The sequence below is a fragment of the Hemiscyllium ocellatum genome, chromosome 33, assembly GCF_020745735.1.
Source record: "Hemiscyllium ocellatum isolate sHemOce1 chromosome 33, sHemOce1.pat.X.cur, whole genome shotgun sequence".
Taxonomy (NCBI): Eukaryota; Metazoa; Chordata; class Chondrichthyes; order Orectolobiformes; family Hemiscylliidae; genus Hemiscyllium; species Hemiscyllium ocellatum.
In genome coordinates, this window is record NC_083433.1 from 14,228,944 (window position 1) to 14,251,051 (window position 22,108).

The following is a 22,108-nucleotide window of genomic DNA, read 5'->3' on the forward strand; positions in this document are numbered from 1 at the left end:
CAAAGATGAGCCTGCCCTCTCAGTCTTGCCCCTCCCTTGAAATTTGGTGACCCTCTGATGAAACCCAACACCAGTGGCCCTCTCCAGGTTGCATGGAGACTCCTCCTCAAAGATGGTACACACCACTGGCTGCAAGATGCACTGCATTAACACACTAAAGCTCCTTTGACAGCACTTTCCAAAGAGAAATTGAGGCCTGCAGATGCTGGAGATCAGAGATGAAAATGTGTTGCTGGAAAAGCACAGCAGGTCAGGCAGCATCCGAGGAGCAGGAGAATCGACGTTTCAGGCATAAGCCCTTCATCAGGAATGAGGCTTGTGGGCTGGGGGGCTGAGAGATAAATAGGAGAGGGGTGGGGCTGTGGTGGGGGGGGGAAGGAAGGTAACTGAGAAAGCAATAGATGGATGAAAGCAAAGGGGGGGTGGGTGGGGAAGGAGAGGGTGAAGCAGATAGATGGGAAGAGTGAATGCCAGGTCAGGAGGGCAGTGCCGAGTTAGAGGCTTGGGACTGGGATAATGTGGGGGGAGGCGAAATGAGGAAACTGGTGAAATTCACATTGGTCCTGTATGGTCGCAGGGTCCCAAGGCAGAATAGGAGGTGTTTTTCCTCCAGGCAATGGGTGCTAATGGTTTGGCGGTGAAGGAGACCCAGGATCTGCATGTTCTTGACAGAGTGGGAATGGGAGTTGAAGTCTAGATTAGAGTGGTGTTGAAAAAGCACAGCAGGTCAGGCAGCATCCGAAAAGCAGGAAAATCGACGTTTTCTCCAGCCCCACTCTAATTTAGACTCTGGTTTCCAGCATCTGCAGTCCTTGTTTTTACCTAGTTGATTTTAACCCTACTGCGAATCCTCTTGCAAGAATGCCTGCCTGGAAGAAACTTTCCTCCTCTCTCTACAAAACTCTCAGTGAGTCTGTCTCTCACTGCAACCCCCAGGTCATCTCCTCTGACTCTATGCTACTTTCTCCCCACCCCCACCCCCCTCTCATTTATCTCTCCATTCTGCAGGCGCCCTGCCTCTATTCCTGAAGGACTTTTGCCTGAAACATCGATTTTCCTGCTCCTCGGATGCTGCCTGACCTGCTGTGCTTTTCCAGCCCCACTCTAATCTAGACTCTGGTTTCCAGCATCTGCAGTCCTTGTTTTTACCGTGGGAGTTGCAGTGTTCAGCTTTGGGGCGGTGGGGTTGGTGGGTGTGGGCATCCCAGAGATGTTCTGGGAGAAGGTGTCCTGTCTCCCCAATGTAGAGGAGACCACACTGGGTGCAACAGATACAATAGATGACATTGGTAGAGGTACAGGTAAATCTTTGTCGAATGTGTAAAGATCCTTTGGAGCCTTGGACGGAGGTGAGGGGAGTAGCATGGGCACAGGTTTTGCAATTCCTGCGGTGGCAGGGGAAGGTGCCAAGAGTTGGGTGTGGGCTGGTTTGGGGGGGGGAGGGGAGAATGGTCTCTTGGAATGCTGATGGGGGTGGGGAGGGAATATATCACTGGTTTGTAGGTGGAGGAATATAATGCAATATACAGAGTTTGGTGGGGTGGAAAGCGAGGACCAGGGTGGTTCTGTCCTTGTTGCGTTGGGAGGGGTGGGGTTCAAGGGCGATGGTGCGGGAAGTGAAGGAGATGCGCTGGAAGTCATCATCAACCACATGGGAATGGAAATTGTGATCTTGGGAGAAGGAGGTCATCTGGGATTTTCTAAGGTGCAAGTGGTCATCCTGGGAACAGATGCGGCAGAGGCGGAGGAATTGGGAATAAGGGATGGCGTTTTTAATAGGAGGCAGGTTGGGAGAATGTCCATGGTTGCTACCACCTGGAAGGCAAGAAACAGGGTAGCACCACCCCCCTCCATGCCACTCACCACTCTGACCTGGAAATAGGAGAAAGTAAGGACTGCAGATGCTGGAGATTAGAGTCTAAAAGTGTGGTGCTGGAAAAGCACAGCCAGTCAGGCAGCATCTGAGGAGCAGGAGAGTTGACATTTTGAGCATAGGCTCTTCATCAGAAATGTCTTGGAAACAGATCACTGTTCCTTCAGTGTCATTGGGTTAAAGATCCTGGCATTCCGTTGTCCTAACAACATTGTGGGATTGCACGAAGGAAGCTTGCCACCTTCTCAAGGGCAATTAGGAACGGGCTGCAATGGCTAACCCAGCTGGCGATGCCCACATTCCCACAAAAGGAGCTACAATGGAGTGTTTATGTTCACTTGACGTGAGGAGGTCATGCACAGTGTGGATGGAGGAGTTGAGCAGTCAGTGATGGGACATTTGCTTCAGTTGTGTGAACTCAAAAAATAGGAGCAGGAGCAGACCGTTCAGCCCATCAAGGCTGCTTTTCAGCTTCAACTGCAATTTCCTTTTTACGTCTGGACTGCCTTGTATTTTCCCCAAGAGACGAAATCCCTCTCTCAGCCTTACATACATTCACTGATGAAACTGCCACAATCCTCAGGGGAAGGAGCTCCATTGATAAAGAAGCCTTTGAGTGAGGAAGCTTCTTTCCATCTGTTTTAAATGGTTGACCTCCTTATCCTGAGGCTATGCTGCCATAGCGGAGGCAGGTGAGGAGGTGATTGCAAACAGGAGTGTGCGATTTGTCCTAAACAGAGTTGGTAAGCTAACTATATTGCAGTTATATATGTTGCCAATTATATAGCTATAAGCAAACAGGGAAGCATGATTTGTTCTAATCGGAGTTGGTAAGCTAACCTTTACCCTTTGAGCAGTCAAATCACAGACCTACCCAAAGCCCTTTTGTTGAATAGTCACGGAATTTCCTAACTGTATGGATATATATTAGCATTACTGTAAGGACGCGGCCATTTGGCCTATTAAATAAATACCCAGCCATCTTGGTCCAATCCAGCCAGTCTCATTCTGCTGAGTCTCTGGCCAATTGTGTACACCCAATGCGGTCTCACCAACGTCCTCACTAACTGAATCATAACTTCTGTACTCAATTTCCATTGCAATAAACAATAATATTCCATAGGGTTGCTCTCCCATTACACAGAGATGACCAATGGTGGTTTGACCTGAGGGTCATTGTGCCTGTAGGGATAGCCAGTTCTGCACCCTTGAAGACGGCCTCAACTGTGATCTTGTGTTCATGTTGCACTACATCTGACCCCACCATACCATTCTGTATCTGTAAGATCCTCCTTACTGTCCAGTTTTGAAACCATCACCTTGGTAAATTGTTATGATCTCTCTACCTTAATTAGTTTTGGATTACTTATTACTGTGGTTAGACCCTCAGCATGCGGTTCCTCCACCGAACATGTTATTCCAGTCATTTGGTTTGTCTCCAGCACCACCTTAATTTTTTGTAAGTATCTTTCTGCCACATTTAATCAGATTATAGGTCATCCCTTCACTTGTTATTCAGCTGTTGACACTTTACTCGCACTGTCTGACACTTTTGATCACCCGCAGAGATTGATTATTCAACACTCTACTCACACAATTCGTGTAATCATTTGGCCTCTCTGCCCATAAATTCTGTGCCTGGGTGCTTCTCTTTCACTTCACCTGACGAAGGGGCAGCGCTCTGAAAGCTTGCGGTTTCAAATAAACCTGTTGGACTATAACCTGGGGTCCTGTTAAAAATCACAGGACACCAGGTTAAAGTCCAACAGGTTTAATTGGAAGCACTAGCTTTCGGAACACTGCTCCTTTATCAGGTGGATGTGGAGTACACAATTGTAAGAAACAGAATTTATAGCAAAAGTTTACACTGTGATGTAGCTGAAATTATACATTTAAAATACCTTGATTGTTTAAGTCTCTCATCTGTTAGAATGATCATGATAGTTTCATTTCTTCCATATGTAAATCACAACATTTTTTTTTTAAAAAGTTACATTCTCAGATTAACTTTAATAATTAGTGTCAGCCCAGATAAGATGTTGAAAGTGTCGGCCCCCTGTGTTCTGTTATCTGTGCCTATAGCGTTTAGACTGATTCTAATTTTAAAAATGAGTTAACAGAGTCTTACACGGATTCATGATGTTTTTGAGCAAAGTACAATGGACATAGTACTTCTGACTATGCCTGCCTCAGTCCAACACCAGCACCTCCACATCAGGGCAGGAGAGAGATTGAGTTGGAGAGTCCTTCCTGGTAACTTCAGCCAGTGTGGGAACTGAAGCCAAGTTGTTAGCATCACTAGGCATTGGAAAGTTCGGCCATCTGAACAGTGCATCCACCAATACAAGATGAACATTAATGCAGCTAACAAGAGAATGGAGAATGAGGTTTTTAAAAATTCCTCCATAGGCTGTGGCAACACAGGCACAGTCAGTATCTGTTGCCCCTCCCAGAGGCACAGTGGCTCAGTAGTTAGCACTGCTGCCTCATAGCACCAGAGACCTGGGTTCGATTCCAGCCTCAGGTGACTGTCTGTGTAAAGTTTGCACATTCTCCCAGTGTCTGCGTGGGCTTCCTCCGGGTGCTCCTGTTTCCCCTCTCAGTCCAAAGATGTGCTGGTCAGGTGAATTGGCCATGCTAAATAGTGTCAGGTGCGTTAGTCAGAGAGAAATGGGTCTGGGTGGGTTACTCTTCGGAGGGTTGGTGTGGACTGGTTGGGCCAAAGGGCCTGTTTCCGCACTGTAAGGAATCTAAATTCTCACCATGCTGGTGTGGGCTTCCTTTGCTTTCCTCCCACAATCTAAAGATGTGCAGGTTAGGTGAATTGGCTGTGATAAACTGCTCTGTAGTGTACAGGGATGTGCAGGCTAGGTGGGCTAGCCATGGGAAATACAGGGTTAGAGCGATAGATTGAGGGGGAGAGGGGGTTAGATGCTCTTTGGAGGGTTCGTGTAGACTCGATGGGCTGAATGGCCTGTTTCCACACTGTACGGATTCTATAATTCCATGATTCAATGAACTGTCCCACTGGGCAGTTACGAGCGAACCACGTTGCCGTGGGTCTGGAGTTATGTGGAGGCCAGACCAGGTAAGGATGGCAGATTTCCTTCCTTGAAAAAGCACATTAGTGAAGCAGATGGATTTTTAAACATCATTCTCACCAATATTCAGAGCAGAGCAGCTTTCAATTTCAGATTTATTACTTGAATTTAAACCCCATTGGTTGTTGTGGTGGGATTTGAACCAGTGTCACTACAGTATTGGTCTCAGCCTTTAGATTACTGGCCCAGTGACATTACTACTATTGCACTCTGCCAGTGTAGGAATGAGAAAACACGGGGATTATCAGGAAAGCAAGGTACTAAAATCCATAATGCGTTCCTCCCTCTCTCCCTGGGAGTGACTCACACCAGAAATTAAAAATCCAATAAGCCTTGAAAGTATAAAATGTATTTTTTTTTAAAATGGTGGATTGGAATGAGGAAAGATTGTTTTAAAACTCAAAGATTACTGAAGGGTTGCTGCATGACTTTTGAAAGTAAAAAGTTTACACTTATTGTAAACAGTGCTTACATAGTTACTGGTTCAAGCAGAAGGAGTCGATGAACTGGATTTATTTACAAATGAAGTTCAAGCCAGCACCAAGTATCTGATGAATTGGTCTTTAGTCCACAGACCAAAATCGATAACAAATGCTTTCTGCCTGACAACAGCACAATTGGCTCTCAGGTAGCTGAGCAGCATGGGACTGTGAAAGAGATAGGGAGAAGCCCTTGGATCTCTAGAGGCTCGGGAAGTCTCTCTGTTCTCTGCAGTAAAACACAAGAAAACCAGTTGATCTTTTCTCCAGCAGTTGCTGTAAGCTTCGATTTTTAAACAAACGAGTCAGGGACCTTTCTGATGTTTGAACATGTCAAACCAATGAAAGCAGCTGGAGAAGGTAGGAACACCCGAGAAGCAGAATTCAGAGCAGCAGAAGGAACATTCCAGCAGATCCTAAAATTAGGGATCACTGCTTTCCCATTCATCCTTCCACCCACAATAGCCATGTTGTTTTTCAATGTTTGTGTTTATCTGTAGGCACAAGGGGGAGGTTAGGTTTATCACTAATAGAGTTTATGTTGGTGGTTCAAGTTGGCTTTTGTCTGTTTGAAAGTAATTAGATGAATAAGACGATAAATAATAACCCTTGTTAAGCAACATTTAAGAGGCATTTGGATGGGTATATGAATAGGAAGGGTTTGGAGGGATATGGGCTGGGTGCTGGCAGGTGGGACTAGATTCGGTTGGGATATCTGGTGGGTGTGGACAGGTTGGACCGAAGGGTCTGTTTCCATGCTGTACATCTCTACGACTATGACAGACACAGATCTGCAATACATCAATCTGGGTCTGAGAATCAGGTAAATTGAGGAATTTTGCTTATTTCAATAATCATTAACTTTGGTGAAATCTCCAAAAACGACAGGACTCCATTTCCAGTGCACTACTCTACTGAGACGTAGCAGAACAGAAGTGGGTCATAGAGATGTACAGCATGTAAACAGACCCTTCGGTCCAACTCATCAATGCTGACCAGATATCCTAAATTAATCTAGTCCCACTTGCCAGCATTCAACCCACATCCCTCCAAACCCTTCCTATTCATATACTCATCCAGATGCCTTTTAAATGTTGTAATTGTACCAGCCTGCGCCACTTCCTTTGGCAACTCATTCCATACACATACCACCCTTTGCATGAAAAGGTTGCCCAACAGGTCCCTTTTCCACCCCCGGCACCTTCCCCTGCAACCGCAGGAAATGTAAAACTTGCGCCCACACCTCCACACTCACTTCCCTCCAAGGCCCCAAGGGATCCTTCCATATCCGCCACAAGTTCACCTGTACCTCCACACACATCATCTATTGCATCCGCTGCACCCGATGTGGCCTCCTCTATATTGGGGAGACAGGCCGCTTACTTGCGGAACGCTTCAGAGAACACCTCCGGGCCGCCCGAACCAACCAACCCAACCACCCCGTGGCTCAACACTTTAACTCTCCCTCCCACTCCACCGAGGACATGCAGGTCCTTGGACTCCTCCACCGGCAGAACATAACAACACGACGGCTGGAGGAGGAGCGCCTCATCTTCCGCCTGGGAACCCTCCAACCACAAGGTATGAATTCAGATTTCTCCAGTTTCCTCATTTCCCCTCCCCCCACCTTGTCTCAGTCGGTTCCCTCAACTCAGCACCGCCCTCCTAACCTGCAATCCTCTTCCTGACCTCTCCGCCCCCACCCTCACCTTGACCTCCTTCCACCTATCCCACCTCCATCGCCCCTCCCCCTAGTCCCTCCTCCCTACCTTTTATCTTAGCCTGCTTGGCTACTCTCTCTTATTCCTGATGAAGGGCTTATGCTCGAAACGTTGAATTCTCTATTCCTGAGATGCCGCCTGGCCTGCTGTGCTTTGACCAGCAACACATTTGCAGCCCTTTTAAATATTCCCCCTCTCACCTTAAACCTATACCTTCTAGGTCTGGACTCCCCCACGCCAGGGATGAGATTTTAGCTATTCACCCTATTCATGTCCCTCGCGATTTTATAAACCTCAATAAGGTCACCCCTCAGCTCCAGGGAAAAAAGCCCCAGGCTGTTCAGCCTCTCCCTATAGCTCAAACCGTCCAACCCTGGCAATGTCCTTGTGAATCTTTTCTGAACCCTTTCAAGTTTCACAACATCCTTTCTTTCACAGGGAGACCAGAATTAAATGTAGTATTCCAAAAGTGGCCGCATCAAGTAAAACATAGGGCGAGGTGGATTCCTGAAACCAAAGAGGTTCCTTTTAAAAGGGGTGGAGAGAGAGCGGGAGAGAGAAAGCGGGAGAGAGCGGGAGAAGACAGCTACAATTAAGATTCAGATCAACACAGCTAGTCCTAACAGTCTGCAAACATACACTACCACCCTAAGGTGATAAGCAAGCAAGAAATTTGGAGTGATCTTAAACGTGATCAGCAACACGCCATTCCCAAAGAAAACCGACCCAAAGGAAACAGCCCTAGCAAGATAAGATTAGGTTTTGCTTAAAGACAAACAGACTTAAAAACACTGCATAAAGTAATAGAATACAGTCAGTTATAACATGGTTGCAATCTTATACAACCCAGTGGAATAGAATAATTATGCTTTAGAGACAGCACTTAAAAAAGTGTTGGCGATATAATTGCATTACAGCCAGCGTACATTTTAAAAGCTCGTGTTGTAGAAAGTGTCCCCAGTTCATCAATCGTGTTACAGTGAATTCATATTGACAAAACGCACTTTACAGCAGAACAGCCCCTACAGGAACAGACCCTTCAGCCCAACTCGTCCATGCCGACCCCCAGGTTTCCTAAACTGAACTAGTCGCATTTGCCTGCGTTTGGCCCATTTCCCTCCAAACCGTTCCTATCCATGTACCTGTATAAATGTCTTTAAAATGTTGTAACTATACGCACCTCCACCATTTCCCCTCTGGCAACCAGTCAACCCCACTGTAGCCCAACATTTCAACTCCCCCCACCCCACTCTGCCGAGGACATGCAGGTCCTGGGCCTCCTTCACCATCACTCCCTCACCACCTGACGCCTGGAGGAAGAACGCCTCAGCTTCTGCCTTGGAACACTTCAACCCCAGGGCATCAATGTGGACTTCACCAGTTTCCTCATTTCCCAGTCCCCCATCTCCAGCCTTCCAGCTCAGCACCGTCCCCATGACCTACCCTATCCGCCTATCTTCCTTTCCAACTATCCACTCCACCCTCCCCTCTGACCTATCACCTCCATCCCCACCCCCATTCACCCACTGTACTCTATGCTACTTTCTCCCCACCTCCACACCCCTCTCACTTATCTCTCCACTCTGCAGGCACCCTGCGTCTATTCTTGATGAAGGGCTTTTGCCCGAAACGTCGATTTTCCTGCTCCTCGGATGCTGCTTGATCTGCTGCGCTTTTCCAGCACCACTCTAACCTAGACTCTGATTTCCAGCATCTGCAGGCCTTGTTTTTACCTAGCTCATTCCATAGGCGCACCACCCTCTGCATGAAAGTGTTGTCCATGGGTCAGTTATAAATCTTTCCCCACTAACCCCAAACCTACACCTTCTTGTTTTAGACTCCCCTACCCTGGGAAAAAAAGACCTTGACTATTTGCCCTACCTATATCCCTCATGATTTTATAAACTTCTAGAAAAAAGGTCACCCCTCGGCTTCCAAGGGAAATAGCCCCAGCCTCTCCTTATAACTCAAATTTTCCAGTCTCGGTAACATCCTTACAAATCGTTTTTGTACCCTTTTCTGTCTGATAACATCCTCGGTAGTATAGTGGTTAGTATCCCCGCCTGTCACGCGGGAGACCGGGGTTCAATTCCCCGCCGGGGAGTCTGCGGCATTTTGAGAGGCATGCTCCATATCTCAATGCCGGAGTGCCCAATTCAAGTCTCGTTTGGGTGGCACGGTGGCACAGTGGTTAGCACTGCTGCCTCACAGCGCCAGGGACCTGGGTTCAATTCCCGCCTCAGGCGACTGACTGTGTGGAGTTTGCACATTCTCCCCGTGTCTGCGTGGGTTTCCTCCGGGTGCTCCGGTTTCCTCCCACAGTCCAAAGATGTGCGGGTCAGGTGAATTGGCCATGCTAAATTGCCCGTAGTGTTAAGTAAGGGGTATATGTAGGGGTATCGGTGGGTTGCGCTTCGGCGGGTCGGTGTGGACTTGTTGGGCCGAAGGGCCTGTTTCCACACTAAGTAATCTAATCTAATCCTTCCTATAGCATTGGCAAATGTGATTTAGTTTTTGACAGAACTCCTTCCTCGACCGTTCCATTTCTGAAGGGGAGGGAGAAAAATATACCCACCCAAAATGGCCTTCAAACTGCATTTTGTGTCTTCTTATAAAAGAACCAAGAACACACACACTCATAATAATTATCTGACGCACTGGTCTTTGCTTCCATTGGTATTCAAGAGACAGGGCTGCCTGAGACCGGGAATCTCCTCATCTAAAAGAAGAGCAAGAGTGTGTCTCTGCTGTTGCTCAGCAACCAGCTCCTAGTGCTGACGTCATTAGTTAACAGGGCAACAGCTACAGGCACTGTCATTCTCTTACTGGGCAGTGAAACAACAACTTACGTTATTAAAGCACCTTTCGTGTCATAAATTGTCCTAGTGTGCTTCACGGGGACATTGCAGAGCAAGCAAAGTGCCAGTGGTTAGCACTGCTACCTCACAGCACCAGGGTCCCAGGCTCGATTCCAGCCTCGGGTGACTGTCTGTGTGGAGTTTGCACATTCTTCCCCACGTCTGCGTGGGTTGCGTCTGGGTGCTCCGGTTTCCTCCCACAATCCAAAGATGTGCAGGTCAGGTGAATTGGCCATGCTAAATTGCCCGTAGTGCTAGGTGCATTCGTCAGAGGGGAATGGGTCTGGGTGGGTTATTCTTCAGAGTGTTGGTGTGGACTGGTTGGGCCGAAGGGCCTGTTTCCACACTGTAGGAGATATAATCTAACGTAAGCCACACAAGGAGATACTGACCAAAGGTTTGGTCAAAGAGATAGGTCTTAGGGAGCATCTTAAAAAGGTGGAGAGCAGGATAGAGAGGCAGAGGGTTTAGGGAAAGAACTACAGAGCTCGGGGGCCCAAGCAGCTGAAGGCATGGCCACCAATTGTGCAAAATGTTCCTACACAACTGGAGGAGGGTGAGTATAGGAGGGCGGTGGCATTGGAGAAGATGATAAAAAAAATGGGAAGACTGAGGGCCCATGGTGGAATTTAGAAGTAAGGGCAAGAGGTTTTACAGGTAAAAAATGAGGTCTGCAGATGCTGGAGATCACAGCTGAAAATGTGTTGCTGGTTAAAGCACAGTAGGTTAGGCAGCATCCAAGGAATAGGAAATTCGACGTTTTGGGCATAAGCTCTTTCCTGATGAAGGGCTTATGCCCGAAACGTCGAATTTCCTATTCCTTGGATGCTGCCTAACCTGCTGTGCTTTAACCAGCAACACATTTTCAGCAAGAGGTTTTACAATCATGTGCAAACGAGTGGGTTTTATGGGCAACAGGGAGCTAGATGGCAGAGTGAATCATGGAATCCCTATAGTGTAGAAGCAGGCCATTCAGCCCAACGAGTCCACACCGACCCTCTGAAGAGAATTCCATCCAGACATACCTCCCTACCCTACATTTCCCGCAGCTAATCCATCTAGCCTGCATATTCCTGCACACTACAGGCAATTTAGCATGGCCAATCCACCTAACCTGCACATCTTTGGACCGTAGGAGGAAACCAGAGCACCCAGTGGATATACAGGGATGTGCAGTCTAGGTGGATTAGCCATGCGAAATGCGGGGTTATGGGGATAGGGTAGGGGTGGGGGTGTGTCTGGGTGGTCTGCTCTTTGGAGGATCAGTGTGGACTTAATGGGCCAAATGATAGAATCATATACTTCCACACCGTAGGGATTCTATGAACTGCTGTGGGGAAGATGGTGGCGATTTGGTTTCTTGAAACACTACAACCCGTACTTTCGAGCTACCATTTGGGAAGGAGCTCCAGGATGTGGACCCAGAGACAGTGAAGGAATAACGATGTAATTCCAAATCTGGATGGCGAGGGGCTCGTGGGGGAACACTCAGGAGGTGGTGTTCCCATCTATCTGCTGCCCTTGTCCTTCTGGATAACAATGGTGGTGCCTTTGAAAGAGACTTTGTGCGTGGTAGCTGCTGAGAGTGACTCCCTGTTCAGGTGCCAGAGACAGTAGTTTCACTTTACATTCAGTTTGTTGGGAACCTCCCCCTTAAAGTGCGTGGTGTGGAGGGGGCATGAACGTGAGGGACACCAAAATATTCTCAGATCACAACTTGGAGAAGCATTGCACACATGGGCAACATGAAGGCGGCTTATGGTCAAAGCGAACCATCTAGATTTTGGGAAGAACAAGCCTTGGAGAAGCTGCAGCTGAGAATTTCAGGAATGGGGAGACTAGAGGGCATTGGTTTAGGGCGAGAGGGGAAAGATATAAAAGGGACCTGAGGGGCACCTTTTCACACAGAGGGTGGTGCGTGTATGGAATGAGCTGCCAGAGGAAGTAGTGGAGGCTGGTACAAATACAGCATTTAAAACACATCTGGATGGGTATATGAATTGGAAGGGTTTGGAGGAATATGGGCCAAGAGCTGGTAAGTGGGACTAGATTAGGTTGGGATATCTGGTTGGCATGGACAAGTTGGACCGAAGGGTCTGTTTCCATGCTGTACATGTCTACGACTCTATGGCAGCAAGACTGCTATAATGGTTCTGCTATAATGCGCGTTTTCTTAACACAAATTCACTATAGCACCATTGTCGAATTGGGGACACGGTTTCTAAAGCATGAAGTTTTAAAGCGTGTATTGGTATTAATGCGATTCTGACTCCATTAGTTTAAATGGTGCTGCTTTTACGTGGTTTTCTTATATCACGGGATTGCGCGAGAACGGACTTACATGGTATAGCAAACTGCCTGTGCCTGGAGACTGGGGTTGTGCAGTTTAGCTCTGATCGAAGGGGTTTAATAGGGACTGAAAGCCACAAGTTATCTCTATGGAACAAATAAAGGATAAACTGGTTCCCTGTGGCAGAAGAGCTGGTTTCCAGAGGAAACACGATTGGCAAAGGACGCAGGGTGATAGGAGGATACTCTGCAAGAAGCACAACCGCTCTGGATCTGGAACACACTTCCAGAATGCTGGCAAACAACAAGCTTCAAGAGGAAGCTGAAGAGTCTCTGCTCTAGAAACCAAATAAAGACAGAGTGTTGTGAAAAAAGAAGAAGAGGGGAATTATCTTCACACCAGACTTGAAACATTAACTTGGTTTCTCTCTCCACTGACTCTGCAAGCCCTGCTGCAGGTCACGGAACTCCTACAGTGTGGAAGCAGGCCATTCAGCCCATCATGTTCACACTGAGGGATATGGGTCAAACGCGAGCAAGTGGAACTAGTTTCTTTGGGGAATGGTGTCGGGATGGACTGGTTGGACAGAGGGGTCTGTTTCTGTGCTGTGTGACTCTGATCCTCCAAAGAGCATCTCTCTGAGAGAGACCAAGGGAGACAGTAAAGCTGTAAAGCGCATGTTTGAGATAATCCACTTGGTAGAGTTGCCCAGAGGTATTCATTCACGGTGCTGGTCAGGTGAGCAGGCACGGGACTCACCAACATGACAGGTCTGCACAACAGTGAATGAAGCTGCTCACTGGAGCTCGTTCTGATCGAGAATTCAGTCACGCGGCAACACACAGGCAGCAAAGTGAGGACCTGCCCTTCAGCTTAGAAGCTGCTGCTTAAATCAAATCAATGGAATAAGAGGAGGAGAGAAAGTCAAGCTGATAGAAAATAGGAATCTCTCAAAGATGGCAGTTCCCTCGTTCTGTCCTCCACCATCCTTTTTTTAAGCTGAGGGTGAGTAAGGAAAGTGCGCACGGAGATGGAAAAGCACAAGCGGGCATGTAAAAAAGATTAAAAATAGCGAAAGCAAGAGTGAATAATAGTGGAGGGGGAACAGGAGAGTAAAAAAGCTGGCAGCAACATACAAGCCAAACAATCTATCCGTGTGGTTTTATTTGGAGACATTTGTACCAGGTGGACTTTCCCTCACAGACACCTGACTGGCCACCCTCAAAAACAAACTGGGTTCAGGTGTTTGCATTGTCTTACAGTCAGAGATGTACAGCATGGAAACAGACCCTTCTGCCCAACTTGTCCATGCCAACCAATATTTTAAATAAATCTAGTCCCACTTGCCAGCACTTGGCCCATATCCTTCCAAACCCTTCCTATTCACATACCCATCCAGATGTCTTTTAAATGTTGTAATTGTACCAGCCTCCACCAATTCCTCTGGCAGCTCATTCCACACACAGAGCACCCTCTAGATGGAAAATGTTGCCCCTTGGGTCCTTAGCCTCTCACCGTAAACATATGCCCTCTAGTTCTGGACTCCCCCACCCCAGGGAAAAGACCTTGTCTATTTACCCTATGCATGCCCCTCATGATTTTATAAACCTCTATGAAGTTATACCCCTCAGCCTCCAAATGATTTAATAAATCGAGCAAGCAGCCGGAGAAACAAAACTAGTGAGCAGGGAAACTGGCAGCGAGGGCTCCATCTTGGTGGGAAATGACAGGTCATGACAGTTCCTACTTATTTGAATGCATTCCCACACAGGTCATTCATATTGTGCCCTCTTTCCCATTTGAAGTATGGCAGAAGAACTCTCCAAGGAGGGGCAATAATAGAGTTGGTGATTAACTGGGAAACGATCATTAGACAGAATTACATGGTATGTATGGCCCAGACACAGACCATTTGGATGATTAGATTCCCTAGTATGGAAACAGGCCCTTCAGCCTAACAAGTCCACACCGACCTCCCACCCAGACCCACTTCCCTACCCTATATTTACCCCTGACTAATGCACCTAACATTATGGGCAATTTGGCATGGCCAATTCAACTGACCTACACACCTTTAGTTTGTGGGAGGAACACAGGAAACCCACGCAGACACGGGGAGAATGTCTATGTGGAGTTTGCACAGTCGCCCAAGGCAGGAATCAAACCCAGGTCCCTGGCACTGAGAGACAGCAGTGCTAACCACTCAGCCACCGTGCTGCCCAATATATTCATGCTATTTATAACTTGTAGGATTCTCCTCTCACCCCCTCCAAACACCACATCCTTATATGACTAAAAGCAAGCATTAAATGGGCTGCAAAAACAAATATTGCTGGAGAAACTCAACAGGTCTAGCCATGCCTGTGAGGAGAAAGCAGAGTTAACCTTTCAGGCCCAGCAACCCTGCCTTAGAACTGGAGTTCTGCAACACATTCTGCAGAAGGATCACCGGACCGGAGACATTAACTCTGCTTTCTCTCTCCACAGGTGCTGACAGACCTGCTGTGTTTCTCCAACAATGTCGGTTTTTGTTTCTGATTCCCAGCATCTGCAGTTCTTTATGAAATTGGTTCAATGCTTTTCTATTTCTGTTACCAGAACGTGCTCAGTATATGTTGCCTGGGGCTCAAATATGACCCTATTCTAGAATAATCATAGAATCAGAATCCCTACAGTGTGAAAGCAAGCCATTTGGCCCATCAAATCCACACTGACCCTTTGAAGAGCATCCCACCCAGAAACTCTGCCATCAGAGGGCTATTTCTTGCTGTTTGGGAATTATTTTTTGGTTTTCCCAGAACCTTTTCTCTTTCTTGCCAACACCTTTATGAAGTGATGCAGTTATGTCATAATATTACTTGTGTTTGTGTTAATAGAGTCATAGAGTATAGAATGTATGGAATAGTTGGAGACCCTGAAGCAGAATTTTACAAGTTCGGCATGTCCTGACAAACGATCACCCCGAAATTTAAACTTGGAACTCGCAAAGAAAATACATTCGCTTCCTAGACATCACAGGTGATTAAAAATTGGCACAAGACACACAATTCTACATACAGAAATCCATCGCCCTGAATCAAGCAAGGTCCCAGTCAATGCATTTCCATTGTACAATCACAAGGTTGGAAAATTTTAACCAGATCTTTTTCAGATCATCGGAGCTCTCAACCTCAAGCTTAAAATAAAGCAGACAACAGCATTCATTGCATTCCATCCCTCCCTACCAAAAAAGCAGCATTAAGCAAGAGATTCCACATTCGTCTGCAAATACTCCATTTCTTCAGTGTTTTCAGTTTGAGTAGCTCTCTGTTAGCTAAGTATCCCTATGTGGGCGGGTTTGAAAATGCTAGCTTTCTTTTGCAACCTCCCTCTTTCATTGTTTCTCACCTTTATCCATACCCCAAACACCACACTTTTGTTTCCCCCCCACCCAGATTTCATTTGATTTGAATTATTGTGGTCCAGTGTCCCTAAGTACAGTGAAAAGCATTGCTTGCAAGCAGTACAGACAAATCATAGTAAGCAAGGACATGGAGTGCTTCGACAGAGTCAGATAAACATGGTTACAATGGACAGGAGGCGCATGAAGCAAGATCAACATTATTTGAAGTCAGAGTAATTTTTAAACAGACTTCAAATTTAGGTTTAAAAGCATGGAAGGCTTACAAGAAATGTTAGAATAAGATCTGCTGTAGGGAGTTACTCAGTGTTGGTACCATCTTGAATCTAAGACCCAGGCTGGAGGGAGGAGAGAGGTGGGGAGATGAGAGATGGCTGTGGGGGGGAAAAGAGAGATGGCTGGGGGAGGGGGGTATGAGAGAGGTCTGTGGGGGGTAGAGAGAGATGGCTGTGGAGTGATGGGGGAGGGCGTAGAGAGACGGCTGGGGGGGCAGGGTGAGGGATGAGAGACAGCGGGGGGGGAGGGATGAGAGATGGCTGGGGCGGGGGAATGAGAGATGGCTGGGGGGAGTGAAAATGAGAGATGGCTGGGGCGGGGGAATGAGAGATGGCTGGGGGGAGTGAAAATGAGAGATGGCTGGGGGGGGGGAAATGAGAGATGGCTGGGGGGAGGGGAAAATGAGAGATGGCTGGGGGGGGGGGAGGGGAATGAGAGATGGCTGGGGGGGGGGGGAATGAGAGATGGCTGGGGGGGGGGGGAGGGGAATGAGAGATGGCGGGGGGGGGGAGGGGAATGAGAGATGGCTGGGGGGGGAAGAATGAGAGATGGCTGGAGGGGAGGGAGGAATGAGAGATGGCTGGAGGGGAGGGGGGAGATGGCTGGGGGGGGGGGGGAGGGGATGAGAGATGGCTGGGGGTGAGGGGATGAGAGATGGCGCAGGGAGGGGATGAGAGGTGGCTGGGGGGGGGGGGAGGGGATGAGAGATGGCTGGGGGGGGAGGGGAAAGGGGGGAGATGAGAGATGGCTGGGGGGAGGGGGGAGATGAGAGATGGCTGGGGGGGGGGGGGGGGAGGGGATGAGAGATGGCTGGGGTGGTGGGGGGGGGAGAAACAGCTGCCTTGGAAAATGGAAAAGAGAAAAAAAAAGTGTTCCCCGACCTTGGCAGCCAATGCCTGGTCATTTCCCCACGTCTTTTAAATGCTGGATTGTACCAGCTTCCACCACTTCCTCTGGCAGCTATTTAAAAAAGGCATCTGGATGGATATATATGAGTAGGAAAGGTTTGGAGGGATATGGGCCAGGTACTGGCAGGTGGGCCGAGATTGGGTTGGGATATCTTATAGGCATGGACGGGTTGGACCGAAGGGTCCATTTCCGTGCTATATATCTCCTTGCCTCTCCTTGTAAGTCAAACCTTCCACAGCCAACAACATCTTGGTAAGTCTCTTCAGAACCCTCTCCAGCTTGATAATATTTATCCAATACAGGGTGACCTCCTGCATGCAAATTGGTTGGATAGCTTAATTGTTCAATGAGGGACCTTTCTGTGTATAAATTGACTCCTCTCAGTCCAACAGGTCTACTGTTGACAAGTAACACATGGCGAAGCATTAAGGAACTGAAGTGGGGTGGGGTGAGAAATGGATCCAAAGTTGTCCCTTTGCTCTACACGACGTGGCGTTAACTAGAACATTCCAACAGGGGGCATGAGGGGTGGGTGAAGAAAGTCACAACTGAGTCACAGTGGTCAGCGTTACCTGGTGGCACGTGATTAGGAGAGCCGTCCACACAAAGAACCCCGAGATGCCCTGTGCCGCTGTGGTCATCAGGAATATCGGCTGCTCCAGCGCCGTTGGGGTGTCCGGCAACCACGAGACGCTGGGATCCGCCGCCGTGCTGCTGGGGGCCGGTTCTGGGGCCGACATCGCCGCGGAGACCATGCTGACGCTCCCGGAGGTGTTGCTCGGCCTACTGCTCATCTGCGCAGAGAGGAGAGAACAGAGGGGGAGGGGTTGAGCGAGGCAGCGGGAATGTGGGTACACACAGTCGCACAGCCGAGGCCAGTGTGATCAAAAGCCGGAGTAAGTGAGCGAGGAACAAAACAATAATAGAGACAGAGAGAAATGCAGAACACAGACGTTGCGAGTGAAGGCCTCCTGCAAGATGCCAAATCTCCTTGAAAAGATATTGGGAGGGCTAAACTACAAGGCTGTAGCGCAACCAAGGGTCACCCTGACCTCTTACACAGTGACAACAATGTTCCAGAGATAACACTGTCGCCTGACAGATAGAGCGATCCTCCTGTAGTGCATGGGACAATTTCTGCACGAACAGAGACAATTCCTATAGGTTTCAGCCATGTCCTAACAAGCTCCATGGCCAGTGGACAGCACAGGGAGTGCGATCCCTGTTGTAATGTCGGGAACAGTCAAAGTCAATTGTCATTCTGCATTAAACAGCAGTTAACAACCAGGTAATGGAATAGAATAGGAATTGATTGCCACTTGCATTTTTACAAAAAATGATAATGGTTGAGCGAAGACGTTTAGACTGGATGCCGGGCAGAATTCCCCAGTCCCTCCTCAAAATAGTGGCGTGGGATCTACATTATAATGGGCCATACAGCTCTTCGGGAGGTTATGAAGGGTGCTGTATGAAAGGGAAGGTCATGGCTTAGTGGTCTGATCACTGGACTGTTAATCCAGAGACCTGCATAATGTTGTGGAGACCTGGGTTCGAATCCCACCTTGGTGGAATTGGAATTCAATAAAAATCTGGTCTAACAATGAGCATGAATCAAGTGTTGTAAAAATTCATCTGGTTCACGAACGTCCTTGAAGGAAGGAAACAGTCATCCTTATCTGGTTTGGCCTACATGAGACTCCAGACCCACAGCAATGTGGGTGAGTGTAAACCGCTTACTGGCCTAGCCAGGCAGTGACGCCCTCTTTCCAACAATCACTCTCAAAACAGGGTCAGTGAATTGGCGGAGAGGAAGGGAGATGGAACTGCATCGAACATGTGGAGTCAGTGCCGGTACTTGCAAGGGGGTAATCCAAGGGCCCAGGCTAATGTTCTGGTTGACGCAGGTTCAAATCTCCCCAGGGCAGCTGGTAAAAGTTAAATTCAATTAACAAAGCTGCAGGCTGGTCTCGTCCGTGACTCGCGCCGATTGTTGTAAAAACTCACTAATGAGAGCTGGGTGACTCCAGACCCACGGCAGCGTGATGGATTCTTAACTGTGCTCTGAATTAACCTGGCATTTCACTAAGTAAGGACGGGCACCTTGCCAGCGATGTTCACATCCCTTGGAAGAATAAAAAGAAAAGCCTTTCTCCCAGAGGTTCGACAGTGTGGGGTTGCCCTGTTGAGCTAGCTGCCTTGCGCCTGTGTATTGACCTGCTTCTCAATTAGGCTCAGATTCCTGGTGAGGTCATCATCCTGTGTAAGGCTAGATGATACAGGGCAGAGAAAATTAAAGCAACCGCAATTAAAATCGCTCACATCAGCAGAGTGCACCTCAGTGAGTCATCTCAGAGTGAGGTTAGCGTGAATCCCAGGCCCAGTCCAGAAGCTCATTCACATTATTTAGGCTGACACTGAGGGAGCGTTGCATTGCCAGAGGCTCCGTCTTTCAGAGAAGTGCTGCCAACGCTCTCTGGTGAGCACAAAAAAAATAAAAAGGCCCATTGTAGAATTTCTAATGCGAGGTATTGCATTTTGGTAAAACGAACAAGGGCAGAACTCATGCAGTTAATGGTAGGGCCCTGGGGAAGTATTGTCCCTAGAATCCCTACAGTGTGGAAACAGGCCCTTTGGCCCAACAAGTCCACACTGACTCTCCAAATAGTAACTCACCCAGACCCATTGCCCTACCATATTATCCGATATTTACCCCTGACTAATGCATCTAACCTACACCAAGGGCCAATTCACCGAACCTGCACATCTTTGGATTGTGGGAGGAAACCCACACAGACACGGGGAGAATACCACAGCAAACTCCACACAGACAGTGGCCTGAGGCAGGAATCAAACCCAGGTCCCTGGCGCGGTGAGGCAGTGGTGCTAACCACAGAGCCACTGTGCCAAGACTTAGGGGTTTTTTGAAAGTGGCATCACAGGTAGACGGTAATTAAGGCAGCGTTTATCACCCTTGCCTTCATTGCTCAGATCTTTGAGTGTAGGAGTTGGGACGTTATATCAAGGTTTACAGGACACTGGTGAGGCCTTTTCTGGAGTACTGTGTCCAATTGTGGTCACCCGGTTTTTAGGAAGATTATTATTAAGCTGGAGAGGGTTCAGAAAAGATTTACATGGAATGTTGCCAGGTTTGGAGGGTTTGAGCTACTAGGAGAGACCGAATAGGCTGGGGCTATTTCCTCTGGAGTGTCAGAGGCTGAGAGGCGACCTTATAGAGGTCTATATAATCATGACAGCCATAGATAAGGTGAATAGCAAAAGGATTTTGCCAGGGTGTGGGAGTTCAAAACTAGGGGGTGTATTTTTGCGGTGAGAGGAGAATTATTTAAAAGGAACCTGAGGGGCAACTTTTTCCACATAGAGGGTGGCTCATGTGTGGAACGACTTGCCAGGGTAGTCAGTAGATGCAGTTACTGTTACAGCATTTAAGAGACATTTGGATAGGTACATGAATAGGAAAGGTTTAAGAGGGATATGGGCCAAACGCAGGCAAGTGGGACTAGTTTAGTTTGGGAAACTGTGTCAGCATGGATGAGTTGGACCGAAGGATCTTCTTCTATGCTGTATGACTCTATAACACAGATGATTAGCCCAGTGTACAGGGGACATGATGTATCGCTCAACCAGCATCTCAAAATATCTGGGGTGGAACCACATATCAACAGCAATGCGTAAGTTGGTCACCCAAACTGTTTTAGAAACATTGATTGTCTCTCAATACACATCAACGGCTCCAAAGTTCTTGTGTGATTCCTAAAAAGGTGCTATTTAAATACAAGCTTTTCGTTCATTCATCAGCAGACTCCTCAATCTCAGTCATTTTGACCATACAGGGAGATATTTCTCTGAATCAACCTATTCAGAGATGTGGAACACCTCTGGAGTAGGTGGGACTTGGACCGGGGTCTCCTGGCCCAGAGGTTGGGACATTAGTGCCACACGCAGTCCTAATGACTTGGTGGGAAGGTGCAGGTTTCAGGAACTCCCAACCACCTGCCAATGAAACCTGGGGTTCACCAGAGATTGGGAGAAAGTGAGGACTGCAGATGCTGGAGATCAGAGCTGAAAATGTGTTGCTGGAAAAGCGCAGCAGGTCAGGCAGCATCCAAGGAGCAGGAGAATCAACGTTTCGTGCATGAGCCCTTCTTCAGGGCTCATGTCCGAAACGTCGATTCTCCTGCTCCTTGGATGCTGCCTGACCTGCTGCTCTTTTCCAGCAACACATTTTCAGTTCACCAGAGATTAACAACTACCTTCGGGAGAAAATGGCGGTTGCAGAGAGAGTAAGTCACACGGCCGACAACCTCCCACCACAACCCGAGGCCAAGAGTTACAACGACGGACACGGAGGATGATGACGATGATGACAGAACAAACCAGGTCAGCCCGTCACCCAAACTGCCTTTTTTGGTAAAAACTGCTTTGCATTGTCCAGAGGTCACAGAGGCACTACAGAAATGCAGGCCAAAGCCAGGCATCGTTTGCAACCATTTCTGGAAGACCAGACAGGTAGGGTGGGGGTGGGGGGGGGGGGGGTGGTGTCATTGATGATGGCAGGGGACTGGGGAAAAAGAAGAAATAAAAACACAGAACGGGTGCGTCACATTAGAAGGCATTTAGTATGCTTTCCTTTGTTGGATAGAGCATTGAGTACAGGAGTTGGGAGGTCATATTGGTTAGGCCACTTTTGGAATATTAGATGCAATTCTGGTCTCCTTCCTATTTGAAAGATGTTGTGAAACTTGAAAGGGCTCAGAAAAGATTTACAAGGATGTTACCGGGGTTGGAGGATTTGAGCTATAGAGAGAGGCTGAATAGTCAGGGGCTGTTTTCCCTGGAGCATCGGAGGCTGAGGGGTGACCTTATAGAGGTTTATAAAATCATGAGGGACATGGATAGGATAAATAGATAAGGTCTTTTCCCTGGGTGGGGAGTCCAGAACTAGAGGGCATAGTGTTAATGGAGAGAGGGGAATGATTTATAAAAGGGACCTAAGGGGCAACGTTTTCACACAGAGGGTGGTACGTGTATGGAATGAGCTGCCAGGGGAAGTGGTACAATTACAACATTTAAAAGGCATCTGGATGGGTATATGAATAGGAAGTGTTTAGGGGGATATGGGCCAACTGCTGGCAAATGGGACTATATTGGGTTGAGATATCTAGTCGGCATGGACGAGTTGG

General features: G+C 47.9%; 1 protein-coding gene and 1 non-coding gene across 3 annotated transcripts in view; one reads left to right on the top strand and one right to left on the bottom strand.

Annotated features, from left to right (window-relative positions):
- Positions 1-22,108, bottom strand: part of tmem184ba (transmembrane protein 184ba) — a 96,842-nt gene that overhangs the window by 49,210 nt on the left and 25,524 nt on the right. For both annotated transcript variants that reach the window (XM_060849369.1, XM_060849370.1), the window contains exon 2: positions 17,480-17,701. In XM_060849369.1, the coding sequence (XP_060705352.1) occupies positions 17,480-17,701 (222 nt within the window). The remainder of the gene's footprint in view (positions 1-17,479; positions 17,702-22,108) is intronic.
- Positions 9,207-9,278, top strand: trnad-guc (transfer RNA aspartic acid (anticodon GUC)). Its single transcript has one exon. It is a non-coding gene; the product is annotated as a tRNA-Asp (tRNA).